We start from the raw sequence: 25,121 nt of genomic DNA on the forward strand, positions 1-25,121 counted from the left end.
TTCCTGCTTTGCATTATGGTTATTTGAATAGTTGTTTTATGTCCACTACCAAATTATAAGGTGTTCTTGGGCACATTATGTCTTATTCATCTTTGTGCCTCTTGCAGTACCCTCACAGTACCTTGCTCAATAAATAGCTAATGACTTAAATGAAATAATGACAATTGGACATTTTGGATTATATGAAATTTTCTTAAGCCAGTGAGGCTAATGTAGGATGTTATGTCATTAATAACCATTCAGGATGACTTTCTTCCAAAAAGTACAAAACACCTTTACATTTTATTTTTCTGAAATGAACACTTAAAGCCAGAAAGGATTTAGGAATAACCACCTGTGCCGTGCATCTCCTTGCATTATTAGAGAAGATAAGGTTTTTACTGGTCACATAGCAGGATGGTAGTAGAGGTAGAAAGAGGCCCTAAGTTTTCTATATGAACTCTAGTGTAATTGAACATTAATATCTGTTATTACTGTTAGTAATAACTTCAGATTTATTAACTGGCACTTAGGATACTAAGAAGCCTAAAATATACTTCATATCTTTAGATTTGCAGTCTCTTTGGTAAGTTGGCAGGTATACATGAAATGATTTAATAAACAAGGTACCATAATAATGGTACAGAATGTTAATTCTACAGGAAATCAGAGGAAGAAATCAAGAGTGGTGATTATTTTACATAGCTTTTATGGACTATGTGGGATTTCATTTGCATCTAAAGAGGGCCTCGGGCTTCCCTGGTGGCGCTATGGTTGGGAATCTGCCTGCCAATGCAGGGGACACGAGTTCGAGCCCTGGCCTGGGAAGATCCCACATGCCATGGAGCAACTAAGCCCATGTGCCGCAACTACTGAGCCCACGTGCCACAACTACTGGACCTCGTGTGCCTAGAGTCTGTGTTCCACAACAAAGAAGCCACCACAGTGAGAAGCTTGCGCACCGCAACAAAAGAGTGGCCCCCACTCACTGCAACTAGAGAAAGCCCATGCGCAGCAACGAAGACCCAATGCAGCCAAAAATAAATAAATAAATAAATAAATTTAAAAAATAAAGAGGGGCTGGCCAGAGGAGTAATACAGAAATAGTTTGTCATGTTAAGACATTTAGAAACAATAATAAAAGCAAGCCAGAAACTTGACTATCCTCACTTCCAGTCCAATAGCCTATTATAAAGTCAATATTTTTATAATTATTAGGCATTATTCAAAATATTATATTTCTATTTAAATCTGTCTAATGCCCAAAGTATTGTATTAGGCTTTGTGTATTGTATTAGTTACAGTCCTCATGTTTGTGCTTTCATGAAGACATATAAGCCCAGTTTGTTGAGCTCTGTGGGTATATAAACTATGAATATGAAATGAATTATGAAAATATTAACGATAATAATCCTTATAGTTTGCCCAAGGAACAACTTGACTGGCTAATCTGAAGCTACTTAATTCTGCTCTCAGAAGTCCATAAATCTTAAATATAGCAATAGGAGATGCTCGTTTTTTCCTTGTTATTTATTCTCCTATGTTCATTGCAACTATTGCTTTCATAGATTGCATGTACTTTGGGGATAACACACAACACACACCCTTTGCAGAGAAGTATTACAAATATCAGTGAAATAAATACACTTGTTGATGTTTGCACTACTGCCTAGTGTGTATTTAGTAAGTTCTAGGTTGTAGCTTTCGTAAAATAAATTACAAAAAAGTACATATGAAAAAGTGCATCCGTCTTTGTTGTGAAACACTGAAGTAGCTATGTCCCTGTACTGAAGTTGAATTGGGCACACTGTAATTTTTAGTATGTGTGAAGTGTAAATTTTAGCTTGTGTGAAGATGAAACACTTGAGGGGTATTTTTGAGAACTTTGTTACTGTTTAGATTAAGTAATTCTTTTCAGTAATGTGATGAATGGATAATCAATTCAAGTATTTTGAAAGTATAACTAGCCATTAGAAAGCAAAACATTAGATGGAAAAAATCTTCCCAGTCAGATCTGGTGGAGCTTAGTCAGATGGAATAAGAAAAGTATTGAAATGGTTCAGATTAAGGAAGTTATAGCCTTTTTGTTGTTTAATAAAAATAACATTCTACTCAAAAATAACATTGAATGAAATAGTGTTAATATTACATCTAGCGTAAACATACTATTTTATATCTAAAATAATCTAGGTGAAACAAATGCCCCCCCCTTTTATTTTTTTTGCAAATAAGGAAAGATGAAGCCTGAGGACTGGGAATATTACTGGAATAAAAGAAAATAAGTACAGCTTAATATTCTAATGGTCCTCAGAACACCAAAGGTGAACTCTTGAAAAGTAAACAAATATTATCAAATTCATTTACTAATCAAATATTATCAAACTCATTTACTTAGATTATTTATCTCTCATATAAATGGAAAAGATTGAGAATAGCAAGTACAGGGAAAGGAATACCCTCATACACTGCTGGTGGTGTGTAAATTGGAATGTCAGTATTGAAGGGTAATTTGGCAGTATCTATCAAAGTCAAAAATGGGGGTAGGGGAGGGAAGGAATGGGAGTTTGGGATTAGCAGAGGCAAACTATTATATATAGGATGGATAAACAACAAGGTCCTACTGTATAACACAGGGAACTATATTCAATATCCTGTGACAAATCATAGTGGGAAAGAATATGAAAGAGAATATATATATCTCTCTCTGAGTCACTTTGCTGTACAGAAGTAATTAATACATTGTAAATCAACTATACTTCAATAAAATTTTTTAAAAACTTAAAAACGATCACACTCTTCTAACCTAACAGTTTCATTTTTAGATATCTGTCCCACAGATACACTTGAATAAAAATGAATAAAAATAAATGCATAGGGAAAAAAGTCCCTGAGCTATATTTGTAATGGCAAAGTATGGAAACAACTTACTGTATTAATTGGCGAATAGTTAAACAGTCATAGTGGAACAGTCATACAATGAAATACTCTGTAGTAGTTAAAGAAGTATGTCTGTATATCCTTTGATGGGATATACAAATATGCATCTTATTTTCCCTCTTCTGTTCTTTTAGGGAGAGTGGTGGAATTTCAGATGTATGAAAAAGAATACATAGTTAATTATGTATTTCTCTACAACAACATTTTCAACAATAAAAGTGTATTCCTGTATTATTATTGTAACAAAAATGCAAGTAGTCTTGCTTATTCCACACAAAAATCATGTCCAGCAAAACAATATTCCCATGATTTTCCTTTATTTAGACTCTTCATTTATTCTCTTCCCCTAACTTGATTACACCCCGGGCAGAAGGAAGAGTGAGTGTGGATCCCTAGATTCAATGACTCTGGCCATACAAAGCTTTTGAGAAATTCTCACTGGGGTGTAAGTTTGAATGAAATGGCGAGGCAGAGGGACAAGATGTCACCATAGTCCAAGACCTTGGCTTTGAACCTTGGAAGTCCTTAAACTGGATCGTATCAGTGCCTTGGAATTGGTTGGATTCAGAGAAGCTTCTTTAGACTGTGTAATATGGGAGATTAAAATTATAAACCAGATTGCAGATTGCCAATTTATTAATTTACCATAAGAACTAGAAACTCCCATCTTCTGATCAACATGTTCTCTCTTTGAAGGCAATGTAAATAGGAAGTACAAATTACTTAGTGAGCATGGAAATAGAATAAAAGAGAGTTAAGTGTATAATTAAGATACTTAATGGCTGAGGCTCTGATGGCCTACTGAATCCAAATCTATGGTTAGTATCCAGCTGCCACTGGAATGACTAGAGGGATTTCTTGTGGGCACTCCAGATAGTGCTGATTTTATAATGTGGTTCTCAGAGAGCAAAAATTTTCCAGGTTCATGGAGTGCACTGACCGATCAGCTATGTATACTAGCTGTGACAGGTGCTGTATCAGAGTCTAGAAATACAGATATAAAGGACACTCAGTCCTTGTTTTCTCAGAATCTTAGTTCATGTAGACTAAACACTTTGAAACCTTGAAGTTTTAGTTAACTGAGGTCTGAGTTTTGTTGATAGCCAAATTTAGGTAGATCTTAGAAATTTATTTTGGCCTCAGTATTAACAGATGTTGCTTTTAACAATAGTGCTGGGTAACAGTCAGAAATAGTACAAAAGAGGTTTATGTAGGCCAGTGTCAGGAGTGGAAGAGCCAAGCAGTTGTTCTATGAATGTGCAGTTGCCAGAGATCATAAATACCAGAGGCATAATAACATAGAAAGTGCAAGGAGATAAGTCAGGCTCAGGATAAGGTCTGGAATTCTAATAGTTTGGTAAGTTGAATCAGGATGTGCCAGTAATCAGAGTATCAGGATATGAATTTGATTTAAGTAAGGCTTATCTTACTAGGGAAATTTACCATGATATGGGTTGATTTCTGAGACATTATTGGGCCTGAGCCCACTAATAGGGCTGGCAAATTAGTTCTTGGCTGAGGAGGATGAAACATCAACCTGGGTCTGCCTTTATTTTTCTTTAAATGAAAAAGTTTGAGTAACACTACCCCCGGAGTAATCTTTAAATTTTATTTGCATCATCTAAATTTTTTTATAAATTAAAAATGTACACATATTTTACATTATTTTAATTGGCATACACATATTACCTTGTATTCTGTCTTTAAACTTCACTCAAGATGCTTGCATGAAATACTGTCTGTTGTCTGGAAAAATACATAAGCATAGTTTTAAAACTGAAATAGTATTTCATAAAAATCTATCTTGAAAAAGCTTTTGACAATATTCAACACCCATTTATGGTAAAAACCCTCCAGAAAGTAGGCATAGGGGGAACTTACCTCAATATAATGAATGCCATATATGACAAACACACAGCCAACATCATCCTCAATGGTGAAAAACTGAAACCATTTCCGCTAAGATCAGGAAAAAGACAAGGTTGCACGCTCTCACCACTATTATTCAACATAGTTTTGGAAGTTTTAGCCATAGCAATCAGAGAAGAAAAAGAAATAAACAATACAAATCAGAAAAGAAGTAAAACTGTCACTGTTTACACATGACATGATACTATACATAGAGAATCCTAAAGACGCTACCAGAAAACTACTAGAGCTAATCAATGAATTTGGTAAAGTAGCAGGATATAAAATTAGTGCACAGAAATCTCTTGTATTCCTATACACTAATGATGAAAAATCTGAAATGGAAATTAAGGAAACACTCCCATTACCATTGCAACAAAAAGAATAAAATACCTAAGAATAAACCTACCTAAGGAGACAAAACACCTATATGCAGAAAGCTATAAGACACTGATGAAAGAAATTAAAGATGATACAAACAGATGGAGAGATGTACCATATTCTTGGACTGGAAGAATAAACATTGTGAAAATGACTATACTACCCAAAGCAATCTACAGATACAGTGCAATCCCTATCAAACTATCAATGGCATTTTTCACAGAACTAGAACAAAAACTTTCACAATTTGTATGGAAACAAAAGACCCCTAATAGCCAGGGCAATCTTGAGAAAGAACAATGGAGCTGGAGGAATCAGGCTCCCTGACTTCAGACTATACTACAAAGCTACAGTAATCAAGACAGTATGGTACTGGCACAGAAACAGAAATATAGATCAGTGGAACAGGATAGAGAGCCCAGAGATAAGCCCACACACATATGGTCACCTTATCTTTGTTAAAGGAGGCAAGAATATACAGTGAAGAAAAGACAGCCTTTTCAATAAGTGGTGCTGGGAAAACTGGACAGGTACATGTAAAAGAATGAAATTAGAACACTCCCTAACACCATACACAAGAATAAACTCAAAATGGATTAGAGACCTAAATGTAAGACTGGACACTATAAAATTCTTAGAGGAAAACATAGGCAGAACACTGACTTCATCACAGAAAGATCTTTTTTGTTCCACCTCCTAGAGTAATGGAAATAAAACCAAAAATAAACAAATGGGACTAATGAAACTTAAAAGCCTTTGCAAAGCAAAGGAAACTACAAACAAGACGAAAAGGCAACCCTCAGAATGGGAGAAAATATTTGCAAAGAAATCAACGGACAAAGGATTAATCTTCAAAATATATAAACAGCTCATGCAGCTCAATATTAAAAACACAGACAACCCAATCCAAAAATGGGGAGAAGACCTAAATAGACATTTCTCCAAAGAAGACATACAGATGGCCAAGAAGCACATGAAAAGCTGTTCAACATCACTAATCATTAGAGAAATGCAAATCAAAACTACAATGAGGTATCACCTCACACCAGTCAGAATGGCCATCATCAAAAAAATGTACAAACAATAAATGCTGGAGAGGGTGTGGAGAAAAGGGAACCCTCTTGCACTGTTGGTGGAAATGTAAATTGATACAGCCACTATGGAGAACAGTACAGAGGTTCCTTAAAAAACTAAAAATAGAACTACCATATGACCCAGCAATCCCACTACTGGGCATATACCCTGAGAAACCATAATTCAAAAAGAGTAATGTACCACAATGTTCATTGCAGCTCTGTTTACAATAGCCAGGTCATGGAAGCAACCTAAATGCCCATCGACAGACGAATGGATAAAGAAGATGTGGCACATATATACAATGGAATATTACTCAGCCATAAAAAGGAATGAAATTGGGTCATTTGTAGAGACGTGGATGAATCTAGAGACTGTCATACAGAATGAAGTAAGTCAGAAAGAGAAAAAAGAATACTGTATGCTAACACATATATATGGAATCTTAAAAAAAAAAGTGGTTATGAAGAACCTAGGGGCAGGACAGGAATAAAGATGCAGATGTAGAGAATGGACTTGAGGACATGGAAAGAGGGAAGGGTAAGCTGGGATGAAGTGGGAGAGTGGCATGGACTTGTATATACTACCAAATGTAAAATAGATAGCTAGTGGGAAGCAGCCGCATAGCACAGGGAGATCAGCTCCGTGCTTTGTGACCACCTAGAGGGGCGGGATAGGGAGGGTGGGAGGGAGACTCAAAAGGGAGGAGATATGGGGATATATGTATATATATAACTGATTCACTTTGTTATAAAGCAGAAGCTAACACACCATTGTAAAGCAATTATAGTCCAATAAAGATGTTAAAAAAAAAATCTCCCTGTCTCATATCTCACCCACCTCCCACCCCCACCGGCACTATTGCTATTACTGTTTTGTGTGTCCTTCCAGAATTAATTAATAAGAACATACAAATACGCATTCTTGTTTCCCCTCTTTTTACACGAAAGGTATCATGCTATATATGTTGTCCCACACCTTGCTTTATTAAGATAACAGTATGTCTTGAAAATCTTTCCAAATCTATACATAGTTTTTTCATTTTCTTTTTATTGCTATGTGATATTGCCTTGTATATATTGATATTTATCGTAGTGTAACCAGTTCTCTCTTGGTGATCACTGGGGTGGTTTTTAGTCTTTTGCTGTTTGTTACAAACCATGTTGCAATGAATGTTTGTGTGTGTAGTTTCAAAGCTGTGCAAGTATACCAATAGCGTATTATATCAGAAGTGGAATTGCTAGGTCAATATATGCAGTTTATATAGGTGATTTTGATGGATATTACTAAATTGCCCTCTGTAGGTTGTACCAATTTACACATTCCTCAGCAGTGCCATTTCTACAGCATTGCCAACTAGTATGTTTTAAAACTTTTGGATTTTGCCAGCTTAATGAGTGAAAAACAGTTTGTCAATATAAGTTTTAATTTGCATTGTCTTATTATGTGTGATATTAAGTATCTTTTCATAGATTATAGAGCCATGTTTACTTCTGTTTTTCAACTGTCTTTTTATATCTTTAGCCCAACTTTCTGTTATTTTGTGAAATAATATTTTAATACTTTTTAATGGTTATCATTTTTAATATTTATATTACATTGTATTCTGTCATTATAACATTGTGTATCTTTCTGTAATTGGACACTTGATCTCCTTTTGAAGTGTGGCTGTTATATTTATTTTTCTGGGAACAGTTTTGAAGAGGTTTCCCCCCCTTACGTTATTTATTTGGGAATCAAGAATTTTGGGATCTATTGTAGGTTTTTGTACTAATTATCTATAAGTAAACTACATAACTTATTTAGATCTTAGTTGCTTCACCTGTAAAATAACGATGTTGAATTAAGTGATTTTCTGGTTCTGTGGCCCTTTGAAAGTTACCAAAAGCAATACATTAAGCATGATAGTTTAAAAATAATAGATATAGAAACACAGCAGTGATATACTGTTACAGGTTTTTTGTTTTTTTAAAAAAAACAACTTGTTCTGTTTCTTGTTGGATAGATAATGCTTTTCTTTGGTAACAAGATTATCTTTTACTTGCTTCTCTTGACATTTCTTGATTAGAAATAAGTCTTCATCTTTTTTCAGTTGCAATCAAAGCTATTTTTTAGAGGCACGCCTTTTTTGGGGAGAAGGATAGGGACTGTTAGGAAAGAGAAAAATGCACTGGTTTTGATTTAATTTAATCCATGTCATAAATGTGCATGCATGTTAATCTTCATTACTGCACAACTGCTGCCAGTTGGCCTATTCAGTTTTCCAGACTCAGTTGGAAAGCTGATCTCCTTAAATCTGTTTAAACGGTCTCTCATCAAAAATTAACACATTCGACTAGTTACACTATTTCTTCAGTACAAAGCTGAGAATTAAATTATAATAGAGCCTGTTCTCAGTGGGATAATTTTTTTCCTCTGTTTACTTGGCATCTATTGGAAATTACACTAGAGAAGATGACTAGATATATATTGATGTGTACTTTGGGGAATGAGATTAAAACCAGTGGTGAAATGAGATGTAGACAGTAACATTTGAATTACAACATCAGATGTAAGTGGAATGTTGGTATAACTCAGAACCTCCAAAGTTTAAAATTCTCTGGAGCCATAGCATACAGATATGGATTCCCAAAGCTAATAAATCTTGAATATATCATATGGTCTTAGTCCCTCCCCCTGAATTGAAATAGATTAAATTTTGCCATACCTTTTTTCACCAGAGGTATGAGAACATTAAAGAAATAAAAGAAACCCTAAAGCTCCTGTAGGCAGTTCTCTCATCAATGGGTATACTCTTCTCTGAGGAGGAGAGATGAACTTCCTTTGTGCATAACTGTTTAGTAGTAGAATTGAGACTAGATCTTGGGTCATTGGATTCCTATTCCATTTCATTTTCTACCATATTCCTTAGTGTTGTCATTATTTTAATTTCTTTTCCCTTTTTGTCTTCCTCATCTCCTATGCAGTTAGATTTTTTTTTTGCCACACCACACGACTTGCAGGATCTCAGTTCCTCAACCAGGGATTGAACCCGGGCGCTCAGCAGTGAGAGTGCAGAGTCCTAACCACTGGACCACCAGGGAGTTCCAATGCAGTTAGATATTGATGTATGTCAAACACTGATATCTGATAGTTTTGTTTCTCTTTGGAAAATTTTATTTTATTTTATTTTTGGTTTCTATACTTAACCATCCTGATCTAGGTGCTCATCACAATACTTTTGGTTATTAGCTGCCTCTGACTGTACTCATTACTTCCCTGTTAGCTCTCTCTGCCTATGGTTCTTTGTAGTTTATTCTATTCACTGCTATTAGATAGATTGGAATTCTTTTAAAAATGTTTGCATCATGTTATTTTCCTTTTAAGGACTTCAGTGGCTCCCTGTTTGTTGTATATGTGATCAAAATTCTCAGTCCAGCATTCAAAGGATCTTCTCAAGTGATCATGGCTTTCCTATTTGATCATTTATATATTCTCCATATCTGATCAGATGTTGTAAACTTATCTTCCAGCCTTATACCCCTTGCCTAGTCCAGCTTTTGAACTGGTTATGTTATTTGTCTTTCACATTGAGAACTTTCAAATGCTCTTTTCTTTCTGTTGTCAATGTTGAATAATGTTTTCTCCAGATATGAATGTTTTAGTTGTGCTTGTCTTTGTTACAGATGAAAGCAATGCTATGTATGAATGCACTTGTGGGTTTGGAAAATGTTAATTTAAAAATGAATCAGAAGTTGATGGATGTAAGAAAACATAAAAGACAATCTCCTTGGTGCTGGAATTTGCTAGAGTATGTGCAATAAAATGAGGTGATTTCTAGGATTGGAAGGGATGTAAGAATTGTGGTGCTGAAGCTTAGGTCATAGCATATAGGAGAAAAAATTATTTCCCACTTTATCTTTAAGGGCAAGATTTAGCTCCAACTTTGGCATTGGACCTAGGTTGAATGAAGGAGGCTAAGAGAAAGGTTTACTTAAGAGATTATAGGTATAGGTCCCAGAGAAGAATCAGTAACCACCTCGGTGATGTTAGGAGACAGCTAAATAGTCTAACTTGACCTGAACCCAAACAAAGAAAGACATAGTTTTCTTAGTGTATTGGGGTTGAGAAATGTACTTAAATGTTCAGAGCCAGTACCTGTATAATTTGCAGCTTGACATTCTTCATGTTAAAGTAAAATAGTTAAATATTTTAAGCAGCTGTAATGTAACAGGCTCTGTGTTAGACTGTGTGTTTTCAAAGAGGAAAAGAATAATTTTGGCCTCAGAACCAATTGTGTATGTTAGGAGTTGGGGGGAGGCAAAGTTATGTATGAACAAATACGTGAATATGTGAATATACATACAAAGTGCAAGGTAATTTAAATCAGGAAGAAATAAACTATGCTTTGAGAAAATCAAAGGGGAGAAGTATGGATACTTTGTGTGATTTGAATGAACTGCCACTACAAAAAGTCATGTAATCAAGAAGAAATGTCTGTTTCTCCTTCAGTCACCTGTAGATGGCTTTACAGTGAGTTCTTTTGGTGTAGCACTTTAGTAAGTTTCTCTGACATCCATGGCTGTATCCTCACCAGAGTTTCCAGATCTCAATCCTGTTGGGAGTGGCCTGTTTACAGATTTATTCCATTTTTTGTTGCTCTGCAACAGCCCTTTAAGTAGTGACTGCTCCCTGTATCTAATGTCTCTTTGCCCCTTAGTACTTAATTGCCTGTTGTAATTAATAATGCTTTATATTAAATTTTCCCTGTTCAAATTACCATGTGGTTTCTTCTAATTATACCTTGACTGATATGTAAGGTTTATAAGTAGTAGTACATTTCTCATCAGATTGTTCTGAGGATTAAATGGGATAATGCATAGTATTGCCAAGTGTTTAGAATACTGTCTGCCATTAAGTACTTAGTATTTGTTGGTGATGTTAATACTGTTATTATCATCATCATCACTGTCACTGCCACCAGCTAGGAATAACATTTCTACTTTTTGTCCACAGGATGTTTCGTCTTAACTCTCTTTCTGCATTGGCAGAGCTGGCAGTGGGCTGTCGATGGTACCATGGAGCATCACAGCCCACCCAGATCAGGCGACGGCTGATGATGGTGGCTTTTCTTGGAGCATCTGCAGTAACTGCAAGTACTGGTCTCTTGTGGAAGAGGTGAGTGTTATCTGAGCATCCTGTTCCTGCATGTACTTTTATTCTTCCAGTTGTCTCCGTTATCTAAAAGGGATTGATTTCTGGCTTGACTTTGTATCGAAATTTCTTTGCTAAGTCATTTGGCATTGATAATATTTGTCTATGAAATAAGATGTTTCAGGGAATTAGGCTATCATGTCAAAGCAACAAATAGGAAATATTCTGCTTCAAGGTCTGTCTGTCTTTTATAGGGTGAAAAAGAAGTTGGGAGGGGCATAATAAACAAAGAGTCCGTGGCTTTTTATTGGCTGAGTCCTTGTCAGGAAAGAAGAGGTGTCTTTCTTCTTCCTGTTGGGCTCTGCTATCATCACAGAGTGTGAGAGCTCCCCCTGACTGTAATTGAGGCTTCTGTTTATTAATTTTTTACATTTCCCCCTTTTGACCAAGATCTTTCTCTGAAAGCATTGCTGATCAAGAATCAGGTTTTCTACTATCAGTGAGTTTTCATATTTCAGTGCCAGGGAGGAACTTTCCTGGGTCTAATGTCTCATGTTGGAGAGGAAGTGCATAGATTGTAAAACTGTTGAGGTCACATTTGAGTAACAAGGAGGTGTAAGAGGGAGAACTCTCCTGCACGTTTTATCTGAAGTTCACTGTTACCAAGATCATAGACACTGGGAATCATCTGAAACATTGTCATCATTAAAGCTTTCGGCAACACATTTCCAACAGGCCTTGTTCAGATATCTTGGGATAGCTGTCTCATCAGAAGTTGTCTCCTTCACTTTCAGGAAATCTTTGGTTTCAGGTCACCAGATGATGTGCAGGTCCAGTCAGGGTTTGGCGTTTTCTTTAGGTTTCTGACGAGAATCTAATAGTCTCTTCCTTGGAGTTTGGCAGCACAAAGGTTGGTTAGCAGTACCCGATAGAGGCCTCTCCAGCAAGCTTGAAGAGAGTTCTTCTGGAGGTGTCTTTTCCAATAGACAGAATCTCCAGGTGCAAGGTGTGATGCTTAAGGTTTTCATCTCCGAACAGTGCACTGTGAAAAGATTGCTTTACCAAAGCATGATTATTTTTAATAGAAGCAATTAGGTCTTTGGAATATTGGAGTGTCTCTTCTTTTATCAGTTGTGGGTCAGAAGAAGGAGACAAGTGCATTGGGCATCCTATGACTGTTTCAAAGGGTGAGAGTTTATGAGTTCCAAAAGGGGTGGATCTGAGATTTAGAAGGACCAGTGACAATGCTTTGGTCAAGGTATTTGGAGGGCCTCTACAAATTTTGCCAATAGAGTCTTAGTAATGCCTTTAGTCCTTTTTACTAAACCAGAGGGTGGTAAGCACAGTGAAGGTCTTGTAAAACCAGCCTAAATTACATGTTAAGGTTCAGTCACTAAATAGTGTAGGAGTTTGAAGGAATAGAGTCATTACCTTGGCTGAGTAAGTAGGGAAAATCTTTATAGAATAGATTATCAGTTTCAATCTCTAGTTAGCCCAAGGAGCCTTTACTGAACATTCAGTTTTTTTCTTGCTGTTCATAATAGAATGAACATGGGAAGCCCATCAGATGATTTGTCTTCATGTAGAATTTTCTTTCAAGTGCAAGTTTTTATCTAAATACCTGTTTGTGATTCTTTTGGGCTCACATTTCTTCTTTCAGTGCATTTTTTTTTGTTGTTGTGGTAAAAAATATGTGTAACATAAAATTCACCATCCTGCAGTATAATCTTTAAAAATTGTGAATCACTGTATTGTATACCTGTAACTTACTGTACATCAACTATATTTCAGCTTTATATAGTAGATTCTTATTAGTTATCTATTTTATATGTAGTAGTGTGTATATGTCAGTCCCAGTCTCCCAATTTATGCCTTTCCCCACTTTCCCCCTTGGTAACCATAAGTTTGTTTTCTACATCTGTGACTCAATTTCTGTTTTGTAAATAGGTTCATTTGTACTCTTTTTTTTTAGATTCCACATATAAGCGATATCATATGATATTTGTCTTTGACTTACTTCACTCAGTATGACAATCCGTAGGTCCATCCTTGTTGCTGCAAATGGCATTATTTCATTCTTTTTCATGGCTGAGTAATGTTTCATTGTATCTATGTACCACATCTTCTTTATCCATTCCTCTGTCGATGGACATTTAGGTTGCTTCCATGTCTTGGCTATTGTAAACAGTGCTGCAGTGAACTCTGGGGTGCATGTATCCTTTCGAATTATGGTTTTCTCCAGATATATGCCCAGGAGTGGGATTGCTGGATCATATGGTAGCTCTATTTTTAGTTAAGGAACTTCCATACTGTTCTCCATAGTGACTGTACCAATTTACATTCCCACCAACAGTGTAGGAGGGTTCCCTTTCCTCCACACCTTCTCCAGTATTTATTTTTTGTAGGGTTTTTGATGATGGCCATTCTGACAGGTGTGAGGTGATACCTCATTGTAGTTTTGATATGCATTTCTGTAATAATTAGTGATGTTGAACATCTTTTCATGTGCCTGTTGCCCATCTGGATGTCTTTGGAGAAATGTCTCTTTAGATCTTCTGCCCATTTTTTGCTTGAGCCGTTTTGTTTTTTTTTTAAAGAGATACTTTTTTTTTTTCTCCCCACCACGTGGCATGTGGGATCTCAGTTCCCTGACCAGGGATCGAACCTGTGCCTGCCCCCTGTGATGGAAGCACAGAGTCTTAACCACTGGACCTCCAGGAAGTCCCGGGTTGTTTGTTTTTATGTTTTGGAGATTAATCCCATGTCAGTCGCTTAATTTGCAAATTCTGTGTTGATTGATAGAAATTTAGGTTTCTCCCATATCTTGGCTACTGTGAATAATACTGCACTGAACATGAGAGTGTATATATCTCTTTGAGATCCTGATTTCAGTTCCTTGTGATGTGTAACCAGAAGTGGGATTGCTTAATCATATTCTAGTTAGAAAACTTAACATATTCTATTGCTAGTTTTTTGAGTATCCTCCATACTGTTTTCCATAGTGGCTGTATCAATTTACTTTCCCACCTACAGTGTACCAGGCATCCCTTTTCTCCACATGCTTGCCTACACTTGTTATCCTTTGGGTTTTTGTTTTGTTATTTGTTTGTTTGTTTTTGAGCAAAGCCATCCTACCAGGTGTGAGGTGATATCTCATGGTGGTTTTGATTTGCATTTCCCTGATGATTATTGATGTTGAGCACCTTTAATCAGGTTATTTATTTTGTTGCTATTGTGTTGTAAGAGTTCCTTTTATAAATTTTAAATATTAACCCTTTATTAAATATGGCTTGCAAATATTTTCTTCCATTGTGTAGATGGTCTTTTCATTTTGTTGATTATTGCTCTGCTGAAGGTTTTTAGTGTCATGTAATCCTGCCTGTTTTTGATTTGTTGCCTGTGCTTTTGGTGTCATATCCTTTATATTTAAGGCTGAATATTATTCTGTTATGCAGATATACCATATTCCCTTTATCCATTTATCTATCAATATACATTTGGGTTGCTTCCACGTTCTAGCTATTGTGAATAATGCTGCTATTAACATGAGTGTGCAAAAATCTCTGAATGACCCTGTTTTCAGTTCTTTTGGATATATAACCGGAAGTGGGATTGCTGGATCATATGTTAGTTCTACTTTTAATTTTTTGAGGAACCTGTTCATGTCGAACTTTTCACAAATTTCATTGCTGTTGCTCCTGCTTAGCTTTATCTGAAAATCTTTATTTGTTTAATATGATGGACCTTCTTGATTGATAGATTTTTTTTTTTAATATCCAGGGCCCTTGCACAATCTCCACCATCTGTAAACAACCTAAAGAGTGAACTTGGTGATAAAGGGAAGAGTAAAGATGAAGGGGAAGATTGTAACCACGAAAAAAAGGCTTCAGATATTTGTCTTGAGCCGTATCCAGAAGAGAAAAAGAAGAAACGTTCTGGATTCAGAGACAGAAAAGTATGGAACACAGTCTTATAAATTATTAGAACTATAGTTAATTCTATTTTAGAATAATGCTGTTGAGTCTTTTATCATATATTTCAGATGGCTTATATTCACTTTGAAGTTATTCACCTCTTTGCTATTTTCCATCATGTTCTAAGGCAAATGTACTCTTTGAATGTGAAGTTAATTGGGATAGTGAAAAGGACCTAGGATTGGTAATCAGGATTAACATGTATTTTCTTTGTTCTTTCAATTCAACCACCTAAGGTGATTATTGCTTTTTAGATCTTTCTGGTTCTGAATGTTTTCATGTATGTGAAGTTGAGTCTGTGATATACTGATTTGTCATGATGCCAAATTGTGAAGGCAGAATAAAATCTCTTTGGAAATATACAAATATTTCCAAAAAATCAACTAATTTTGAGGACAGCGTAAACTCAACATAATTTCAGCATTTTATATCTTAAACACAATATGCTGTTATACAGTTTTACCTGAGAAAAGTTTAGCTCCTCTGTAATAATGCCTATGATATTGGGCATTTGAATTCAGCAGACCAGTGATGAAAAGTCAAAAGGTTGAATTTCTTAGACATTTTGCATTGAAATTCAGGGAATTACCTTTACTTGCTAAAATATAGCTAATCAGTGCAACAAGATAATTTGAGTTACTTTGTGTGTGTTGGGGGTGCTGTATAACTGCAAGCAAGAGAAATTTGGATCTTCTGTTTATTTGGATGAAGCTGTTAAATATGTCTTCTCATTTCCCAAATCCACTTCTGATTAAACTGAATTTGAACAAAAGTTATGTATCACAACTTAATTATCTGTCATGCCATTTTTTCCAAAATGATACATTTATTTAATCTTTTGCCCTGAGTGAATTTGAGGAAAGTTCAAATTTATCTTGCGCAATCAGCTTCACTTATAGTCAAACTTTACATTTTACAATGTTGGGCATAAATGACCCAAGTAAATGTTTATTTTTGAATCTTCCATTTTCTGCTCCCACTTTCTGCTTAGCAGATGACTATATCTTATGCTTCACAGAAAAAATGAAAGCGATCAGTGTAATTTACTTAATTAGTAGTTATAAAACCTTTCTAATCTATATCTGAAATAGTTCTTATTTCTTTCACTAAAGTCTCAGTGAATGGGTAACCATTTCATGTGTCATTTTGTCTCCCCAAGAACCTATTTAAAAATGTACTCTTTTTCTATGCCTTTTTTTTTTTTAATTTTTATTTATTTATTTTTGGCTGCGTTGGATCTTCATTGCTGTGCGCAGGCTTTCTCTAGTTGTGGCAAGTGGGGGCTACTCTTCATTGCGGTGCGCGGGCTTCTCACTGGGGTGGCTTCTCTTGTTGCAGAGCATGGGCTCTAGGCGTGCAGGCTTCAGTAGTCGTGGCTCGTGGGCCCTAGAGCATAGGCTCACGGGTTTTGGCAGATGGGCTTAGTTGCTCCACGGTATGTGGGATCTTAGCGGACCAGGGCTCGAACCTATGTCCCCTGCATTGGCAGGCAGATTGTTAACCACTGCGCCACCAGGGAAGCCATATCCCGTTTTTACGAATTTTGTTTAATTAAGAAAAAAAATTTTTTTTTGGCCGCACCTTGTGGCACGCAGAATTTCCCTGACCAGGGATTGAACCCACGCGCCTGCAGTGGAAGCGCTGAGTCTTAACCACTGGACAACTAGGGAAGCCCCCAACTTCATTCTTTTGCATGTGGATATCCAATTTTCCCAACATCATTTGTTGAAAAGGCTGTCCTTTCTCCATTGAACGGTTGTGGCACCCTTGTAAAAATCATTTGATGATGTGTCTGAGGGTTTATTTCTGGGCTTTCTTTTCTATTTGTCTGCTCTGTATGATTGTCTTTGTGCCAGTACCACATTCTTCTTATGACTGTAATAAGTTTTGAAATCAAGAAGTTGGAGTCCTCCAAATTTGTTCTTCTTTTTCAAAATTATTTTGGGTCTTTGGAGTCCCTTGAGATTGCATGATGGACACATAGGTTGTTACCGTACCTTGGCAATTGTGAACAGTGCTGCAATGAACATGGAGTACAGATATCTCTTTGAGATGCTGATTTCCTTTCCTTTGGATATATACCCAGAAGCTGGATTATTGGGTCATATGGTTCTTTTTTTTTTTAATTTATAAATTTATTTATTTTATTTATTTTTGGCTGTGTTGGGTCTTCATTGCGGTGCGTGGGCTTCTCATTACGGTGGCTTCTCTTGTTGCAGAGCACGGGCTCTAGGTGTGCGGGCTTCAGTACTTGTGGCTCACGGGCTCTAGAGCACGGGCTCTAGAGCACAGGCTCAGTAGTTGTGGCACATGGGCTTAGTTGCTCTGCAGAATGTGGAATCTTCTTGGACCAGGGCTCGAACCCGTGTCTCCTGCATTGGCAGGTGGATTCTCAACAACTGCCCCACCAGGGAAGCCTGGTAGTTCTATTTTTAATTTCTTGAGGAACCTCTGTACTGTTTTCCATAGTGACTGAATCAATTTATGTTCCCACCAACAGTGCAAAAGTGTTCCCTTTTCTCCATACCCTCACCAACACTTGTTATCTCTTATCTTTTTAAAAAATTTTTATTTTATATTAGAGTATAGTTGATTAACACTGTTGTGTTACTTTCAGGTGTACAGCGAAGTGATTCAGTTATACATATACAAGTATCTAAGCTTTTTCGAATTCTTTTCCCATTTAGGTTAGTACAGAATATTGAGAAGAGTTCCCTGTGCTGTACAGTAGGTCCCTGTTGGTTATCTATTTTAAATATAGCAGTGTGTACATGTCAATTCCAAACTCCCAGTGTCTCCCTCCCCCCAACCCTTCCCTGCTGGTAACCGTAAGTTTGTTCTCTAAGTTTATGAATCTGTTTTGTAAATAAGTTCATTTGTGTCATTTTTTTTAGATTCCACATATAAACGATATCAATGAAATTTGTCTTTCTCTGTCTGACTTACTTCATTTAGTATGATAATCTCCACATCCATCCATGTTGCTGCCAGTGGCATTATTTCATTCTTTTTCATGGCTGAGTAATATTCCCTTGTGTATATGTGCCACATCTTCTTTATCCATTCATCTGTTGATGGACATTTAGGTTGCTTTCATGTCTTGGCTATTGTAAACAGTGCTGCAGTGAACATTGGGGTGCATGTATTCTTTCAAACCATGGTTTTCTCCAGATATATGCCCAGGAGTGGGATTACTGGATCATATGGTAGCTCTATTTTTAGTTTTTTAAGGAACTTCCATACTGTTCTCCATAGTGGCTGTACTAATCTATATTCCCACCAACAGCGTAGTAGGGTTCCCTATTCTCCACCCCCTCTCCAGCATTTATTGTTTGTGGACTGTTTGATGATGGCCATTCTGACTGGTGTGAGGTCCTCATTGTAGTTTTGATTTGCGGTTCTCTGATAATTAGTGACGTTGAGCATCTTTTCATGTGCTTTTTGGCCATGTGTATGTCTTCTTTGGAGAAATATATATTTAGATCTTTCACCCATTTTTCGATTTTTTTTTTTCCCCATGCCATGTGGCTTGCAGGATCTTAGGTCCCCAATCAGGGATTGAACCTGTGCCCTTGGCAGTGAAAGTGTGGAGTCATGACCACTGGACCACCAGGGAATTCCCTGTTTGTTTTCTTGACAGAGCTGAATGAACTCTTTTTATATTTTGCAGATTAATCTCTGATTGGTCACTTTGTTTGCAAATATTTTCTTCCATTCTGTGGGTTTTCTTTTTGTTCTGTTTATGGTTTCGTTTGTTGTGCAGAAGCTTTTAAGTTTAACTAGGTCCCATTTGTTTATTTTTGTTTTTATTACTCTAGGAGGTGGATCAAAAAAGATATTGCTGCAATTTATGTCAAAGAGTGTTCTGCCTATGTTTTCCTCTAAGAGTTTTATAGTGTCCAGTGTTACATTTAGCTCTTTAATCCATTTTAAGTTTATTTTCATGTATGGTGTTAGAGAATGTTCTAATTTCATTCTTTTACATGTAGCTGTCCAGTTTTCCCAGCACCACTTATTGAAGAGACTGTTTTTTCTCCATTGTGTATTCTTGTCTCCTTTGTCATAGATTAATTGACCATAGGTGCGTGGGTTTATTTCTGGGTTTTCTATCCTGTTCCATTGATCTATAGTTCTGTTTTTGTGCCAGTACCACACTGTTTTGAGTACTGTAGCTTTGTAGTATAGCCTGAAGTCAGGGAGCCTGATTCCTCCAGCTCCGTCTTTTGTGTCTCCACACAGACACAGGTCTCTTGTGTCTCCATATAAATGTAAAAATTTTTTGTACTAGTTCTGTGAAAAATGCCATTCGTAATTTGATAGGGATTGCATTGAATCTGTACATTGCCTTGGGTAGTATAGGCATTTTGACAATATTGATTCTTCCAATCCAAGAATCTTCTTTCTTAATGTAGGCATTTATTGCTATGAATTTCCTTTTAGAACTGCTTTTGCTGCATCCCATGTTTTGATATTTTGTGTTTCCACTTTCATTCCTCTTAAGATACTTTTTGATTTCTGTTTTCATTTCTTCCTCGACCCATTGGTTTTTCAGGAATGTGTTGTTTAATCTGCACATATTTTTGAATTTTCTAGTTTTCTTCTTTTGTAGTTGAACTTTAGTTGCATACCATTATGGTCAAAAAAGATACTTGATATGATTTCAGTCTTAAATTTATAAAGCCTTGTTTTGTGGCCTAACATGTGATCCCTGCTGGAGAGGGTCCCATGTGCACTTGAGAATAATATGTATTCTGCTGCTTTTGAATGGAATTTTCTGTAAATGTCTTTGAGTTCATCTGGTCTAATATGTAGTTCAAGTCCAATGTTTCCTCATTTATTTTATATTCAGATGATCAGTTGTTCAAAATGGGGTATCAAAGTTCCCTTCTATTATTATATTGCTGTCTTTTCCTCCCTTTAGTTCTATTAATATTTGCTTTATTAAATTTAGGATCTCTCATGTTGGGTATAAGACTGTTTACAAATGTTTTATCCTCCTTATGAATTTATCTTGTATAATTATATTATTCTCTTTTTTGTCTCTTGTTACAGTCTTTGGCTTAAAGTTTATTTTTCCTGATATAAATTTAGCTACCCCTGATTTCTGTTGGCTGTGTTTTCATGGAATATCTTTTTCCATTATTTCCCTCCAGTCTGGGTGTGTCCTTAAAGCTGAAGTGAGTCTCTTGTAGGCAGCATATAGTTGGATTTTTTTTTTATTCATTTAGCCACTATGTGTCTTTGATTTTAGAGTTTAGTCCATTTACATTTAAGGTAATTGTTGATGAATATGCACTTATGATTGCTATTTTGTTATTTGTTTTCTTGGTGTTTTGTAATTCCTCTGTCCTTTTATTCCTCTGTTATTCTCTTCCTTGGTGATTTGATGATTTTTTGCAATGATATGCTTAGATTTCTTTTCGTCTTTTGTGTTTCCAGTATAGGCTTTTGCTTTGTGTGTACCATGGGGTTTACATAAAACACCTTATATTTATAACAATGTATTTTAAGCTGATAACATCCAACATATACAAAAACTCTATATTTATATACTCCCCCCATATTTTATGTTTTTCATATCACAATTTATATTTTTTATATTGTATGTCCATTTTAAAATTATTGTAATTATTTTAATACCTTTTCCTTTTACCTTTCATATTAGAGTTAGAAGTGATTTACCCACTACTATTAAAAATTAGAGCATTCTGAATATATTTACCTTTACCAGTGAGTTTTATATCTTGACATGTTTTCCTGTTAATAATTATTACAGTTTTGTTTCTGCTTGAGGAATTAATTAGCTCTTTAACATTTCTTGTAAGATTGGTCTAGTGCTGATGCAGCTCCCTTCACTTTTGCTTATCTGGAAAAGTCTTTATTTCTTTTTCAATGCTGAATCACAACTTTGCCAGGTAGAGTTTTCATGGTTGTCTGTTTTCTTCTTTCAGCACTTTGAATATATCATCCCCTTCCCTTCTGGCTGCAAAGTTTCTGCTGAAAAAATTTGCTGATAGTATTATGGGAGGTTCCTTTGAATATAACAAGTTGCTTTTCTCTTGCTTTTATGATTCTCTCCTTGCCTTTAACTTTGACAGTGTGTGTTTTTTTGGATTCATCTTGTTTAGAACTCTGTAGGCTTCCTGGATCTGGATGTCTGTTTCTTTCCCCAGATTAGGGACGTTTTCATCATTATTTCATTGAATAAGTTTTCTGCCCCCTTTTTCTTTTTTTGTAATTTTTATTTTTAATTCATTTTTTTATTGAAGTATAGTTGAATTACAATGTTATGTTAATTACTGCTGTATAGCAAAGTGACTCATTTATACACATATATATATATATTCTTTTTCAAATTCTTTTCCATTATGGTTTATCACAGGATATTGAATATAGTTCCCTGTGCTATATAGTAGGACCTTGTGGTTTATCCATTCTGTATATACCAGTTTGCATCTGCTAATCCCCAATTCCCAATCCAACCCTCTCCCACTCTGCCCCCTTTTTCTTGTTCTTTCTACTTCTACAACCCCTTTAATGTGTATTTTGGTTCACTTGATGGTATTCCATATGTCCCTTAAGATATCTTTATTCTCTTTCATTCTCTATTCTTTTGGCTCCTCTGTATGAGTTCCACTGTTTGTCTTTGAGTTTACTTATTCTTTCTTCTATGTGATCTAGTCTGCTGTTGAACCCTTCTATTGAATTATTCAGTTAATTTATTGCATTCTTTAGTTCTGTGATTTCTGTTTGGTACATTTCTATCTCTGTGGGGTTTTTTTGTTTATTTTTTAATAAATTTATTTATTCATTTATTATTTTTGGCTGTATTGGGTCTTTGTTGCTGCATGTGGGCTTTCTCTAGTTGTGGTGAGTGGGAGCTACTCTTCGTTGTGGTGCGCGGGCTTCTCACTGTGATGGCTTCTCTTGTTGTGGAGCGTGGGCTCTAGGCGCATAGGCTTCAATAGTTGTGGCACATGTGCTCAGTAGTTGTGGCTTGCAGTCTCTAGAGCACAGGCTCTGTAGTTGTGGTGCATGGGCTTAGTTGCTCTGTGGTATGTGGGATCTGCACAGACCGAGGATCGAACCTGTGTCCCCTGCATTGGCAGGCAGATTCTTAACCACTGCACCACCAGAGAAGTCCCTGTCTCTGTGTTTTAATTCGTTTTTTGTTCATGCATTGTTCTTCTGACCTTGGTGAGCATCCTTTTATAAGTGTTATTTTGAACTCTAGATCATGGAAATCACTTACCTTTGTTTCATTAAGGTCTGTTTCTGGAGTTTTAACTTGTTATTTTGGGGGAACATATTTGTCTGTTTCCTTATTTTCCTAGACTTTCTGTGTTGGTTTCTAGTCCTTAGCTGAAACAGCCATCTCTCCCTGTCTTGGCAGAATGGTCTCATGTAGGAGATGAACCTTGCCAATTAGCCTGGCCCAAGCCCTTGATTGTCTCTAAAACCTTTTTGATTGTCCAAGTTGTCTTCTTTGTTTTTGGTGCCTCCCTGTAGTTGAGAGTGTGCCAAGACTTGTCAGTGTCCCAAAGCAAAGGATCACAGTCAGCACTTAGATGCGTGTTGATTGGAAGCTGGCTTTTCAGGAAACATCTGGGAAACTAACTAGTTAAGCCATTTCCAGGGAGAAACTGGGAGATGGGGGTTTTTGTCTGCTTTCCCTGAGCTTGGCCCAAGTGTATAGCCATAGGGTTGTGCTCCTGCACCCATTACAATCTGCTTCTTTTTTTGCTACAGTCCTGTGGGACTCAGGAATGCAAGCCCTGTTGACTTGCAGAGCCAGGTGATTCAGGGAATTATACCTCAGATGACAGCTAATAATGCTGAGGTGCAGACGTGTGTATAAGTTCCTTCCAGGGAGATCCTAGCAACTTGGAGTAGGCTATATGGAGAAGTTGGATGAGGCATCCACTCTCTTCCCCAGTCCCCATGGAGGATGTCAGCCAGCCCTTAGATGTGTGCTAAATTAGAAGCCTGACCTTCCCGCAGCAGCTTTTAATAATGCAAATAGACCTTTTTCAAGGGAAGACTGGGAGGTAGGTGTTTTTTGCCTTCTTCCTCTGCACTGATCCCTGGGACAACAGATACTCTGAGTTCTCCAGAGCCTGTTAAAAACTGTTTCTTTGTTTTCTGTAGTCTTGTGGGTCTCATGGATGCAAGTCCCATTGGCTTTCATAGTAGTTGTTTTGGGGGCCCATCCTTCAAGTGGGAGTCTTACAAGTTGGGGTGCTAGATGCGGCATCCAACCCTTTACTGCTCAGGGAGAAGCTGGAGGTTGAGAGTTCTCTCCCATTTGTATGGCACTGTGCTAGAGGTGGGATTTATGACAAGAGTGTGTCTCAGTCTTTCCTACCAGTTTTGATGTCGGGACTTTCTCGTTAACCCAATGTATAGGCATTGTTCAGCTAGTTTCTGGATTTCTTTCAGAGGGAAATACTCCATGTATAGCTGTACATTTGGTGCATCCATGGGAGATGGGGAGTTCAGGAGCTTCTGATGTCTCTATTTTGGATTTGGAATGGCATCTTCATATTAAGAAGCCAAATTATTTGGTTCAGTACAACTGTAAATACTTTTAAATTGATTGATAGGTGAACATGAATAATAAAAGACATAAAATATGCTCTATATACCAAACAAAATCCTTAGGAACTTAGGTGATTAGGAAACCCAAGTAAGTTTACTTATTACACACATAGCAGAACAAATGAAAAACAGAAGGAAAGTAACATTTATTGAGCATTTTCTGTCTTCCAGGCATAGTATATGTACATACATATGCACACATGTAAATGTGTGTATGTTTGTACATATATGTGTGTATATACACACATATACACGTATGCTTACATATATACTTAATGCTTGAAGCAACTGAGTAACTTGTCTAAAGTAGTATAGCTGGTTACTTATAATAGAAGGAATCAAATATAAGTCTGTGTAACTCTAAAACCCTTGCTCTTTCCATTGCATTCTTCTAACATAACATGTTTTGGTTACAAAATTTTGCTCATGGTGTACCCTAGGTCAGTTAACATCATGCCATTTCAGATTTCTAAAGGTGACCCTGAGCCCTGTTTTTTTACTTTACCTTTTTTAATGGATATTACTAGTTTGCTAGTTTTCCACTGAATAGAAGTGATGTTAGCCACTTCTAGACCTGGCATACAATATCTCCCACAAGGTTTTTCAATGCCCTTTCTCCCTTTCTTGCAGGCTGGAATGGCCCTGAGTAGAATTGACCTTGGAAGCCACATGTTGGCTGCTTTCATCTTGACGTTGGTTCTTTACTTTTTTTCCAGGGGTTGTAGTTGTCAGGACTGTGAACTGTAGAGCTGAGAGGGACCTATTTCTCCCAGGCACAAATTTTGGGGATGGATTGGGGGTTCTTTTATCCAAGTTGGTCTGGGCCCTTTCCAGGATCTTCTGAGCTTTACAAGAGGCTCCAGAAACAGAGGCTGCATCTCGATGCTGACTTCCCTTCACATGAGCCCCCTAAGCCATCAGGGGAAACTGATGAAAAATGGGGGTTGGGAGAGGCTCCATCCAAGCAGACTCAGAGTGGGGGTAGATCAGGACCCTTGTCTCTGGAGCTACAGCTGTGGGTAGGAGCAAGGGTCTTGGACGCAGTAAAATGCCCAGGGCAGATAGTGTGAGCCCAGCTGGGTTGCGGCATTAGGGTAGGGTCACTAGGCACAGGGTGGGGGTGTGGGGAGGGGGTTT

General features: G+C 36.8%; 1 protein-coding gene across 4 annotated transcripts in view; it reads left to right on the forward strand.

Annotated features, from left to right (window-relative positions):
- MICU1 (mitochondrial calcium uptake 1) overlaps positions 1 to 25,121 on the forward strand; it is a 223,862-nt gene that overhangs the window by 23,631 nt on the left and 175,110 nt on the right. For 3 of the 4 annotated variants that reach the window (XM_065893768.1, XM_065893769.1, XM_065893770.1), the window contains exons 1-2: positions 11,276 to 11,436; positions 15,193 to 15,367. In XM_065893768.1, coding sequence (XP_065749840.1) covers positions 11,276 to 11,436; positions 15,193 to 15,367 — 336 coding nt within the window. Of the gene's footprint in view, positions 1 to 11,274; positions 11,437 to 15,192; positions 15,368 to 25,121 lie in introns of those variants that run through there. The other variant, XM_065893771.1, reaches the window with a different exon arrangement.

This window comes from Phocoena phocoena, chromosome 16 (assembly GCF_963924675.1).
Source record: "Phocoena phocoena chromosome 16, mPhoPho1.1, whole genome shotgun sequence".
In the NCBI taxonomy this organism is placed as follows: domain Eukaryota; kingdom Metazoa; phylum Chordata; class Mammalia; order Artiodactyla; family Phocoenidae; genus Phocoena; species Phocoena phocoena.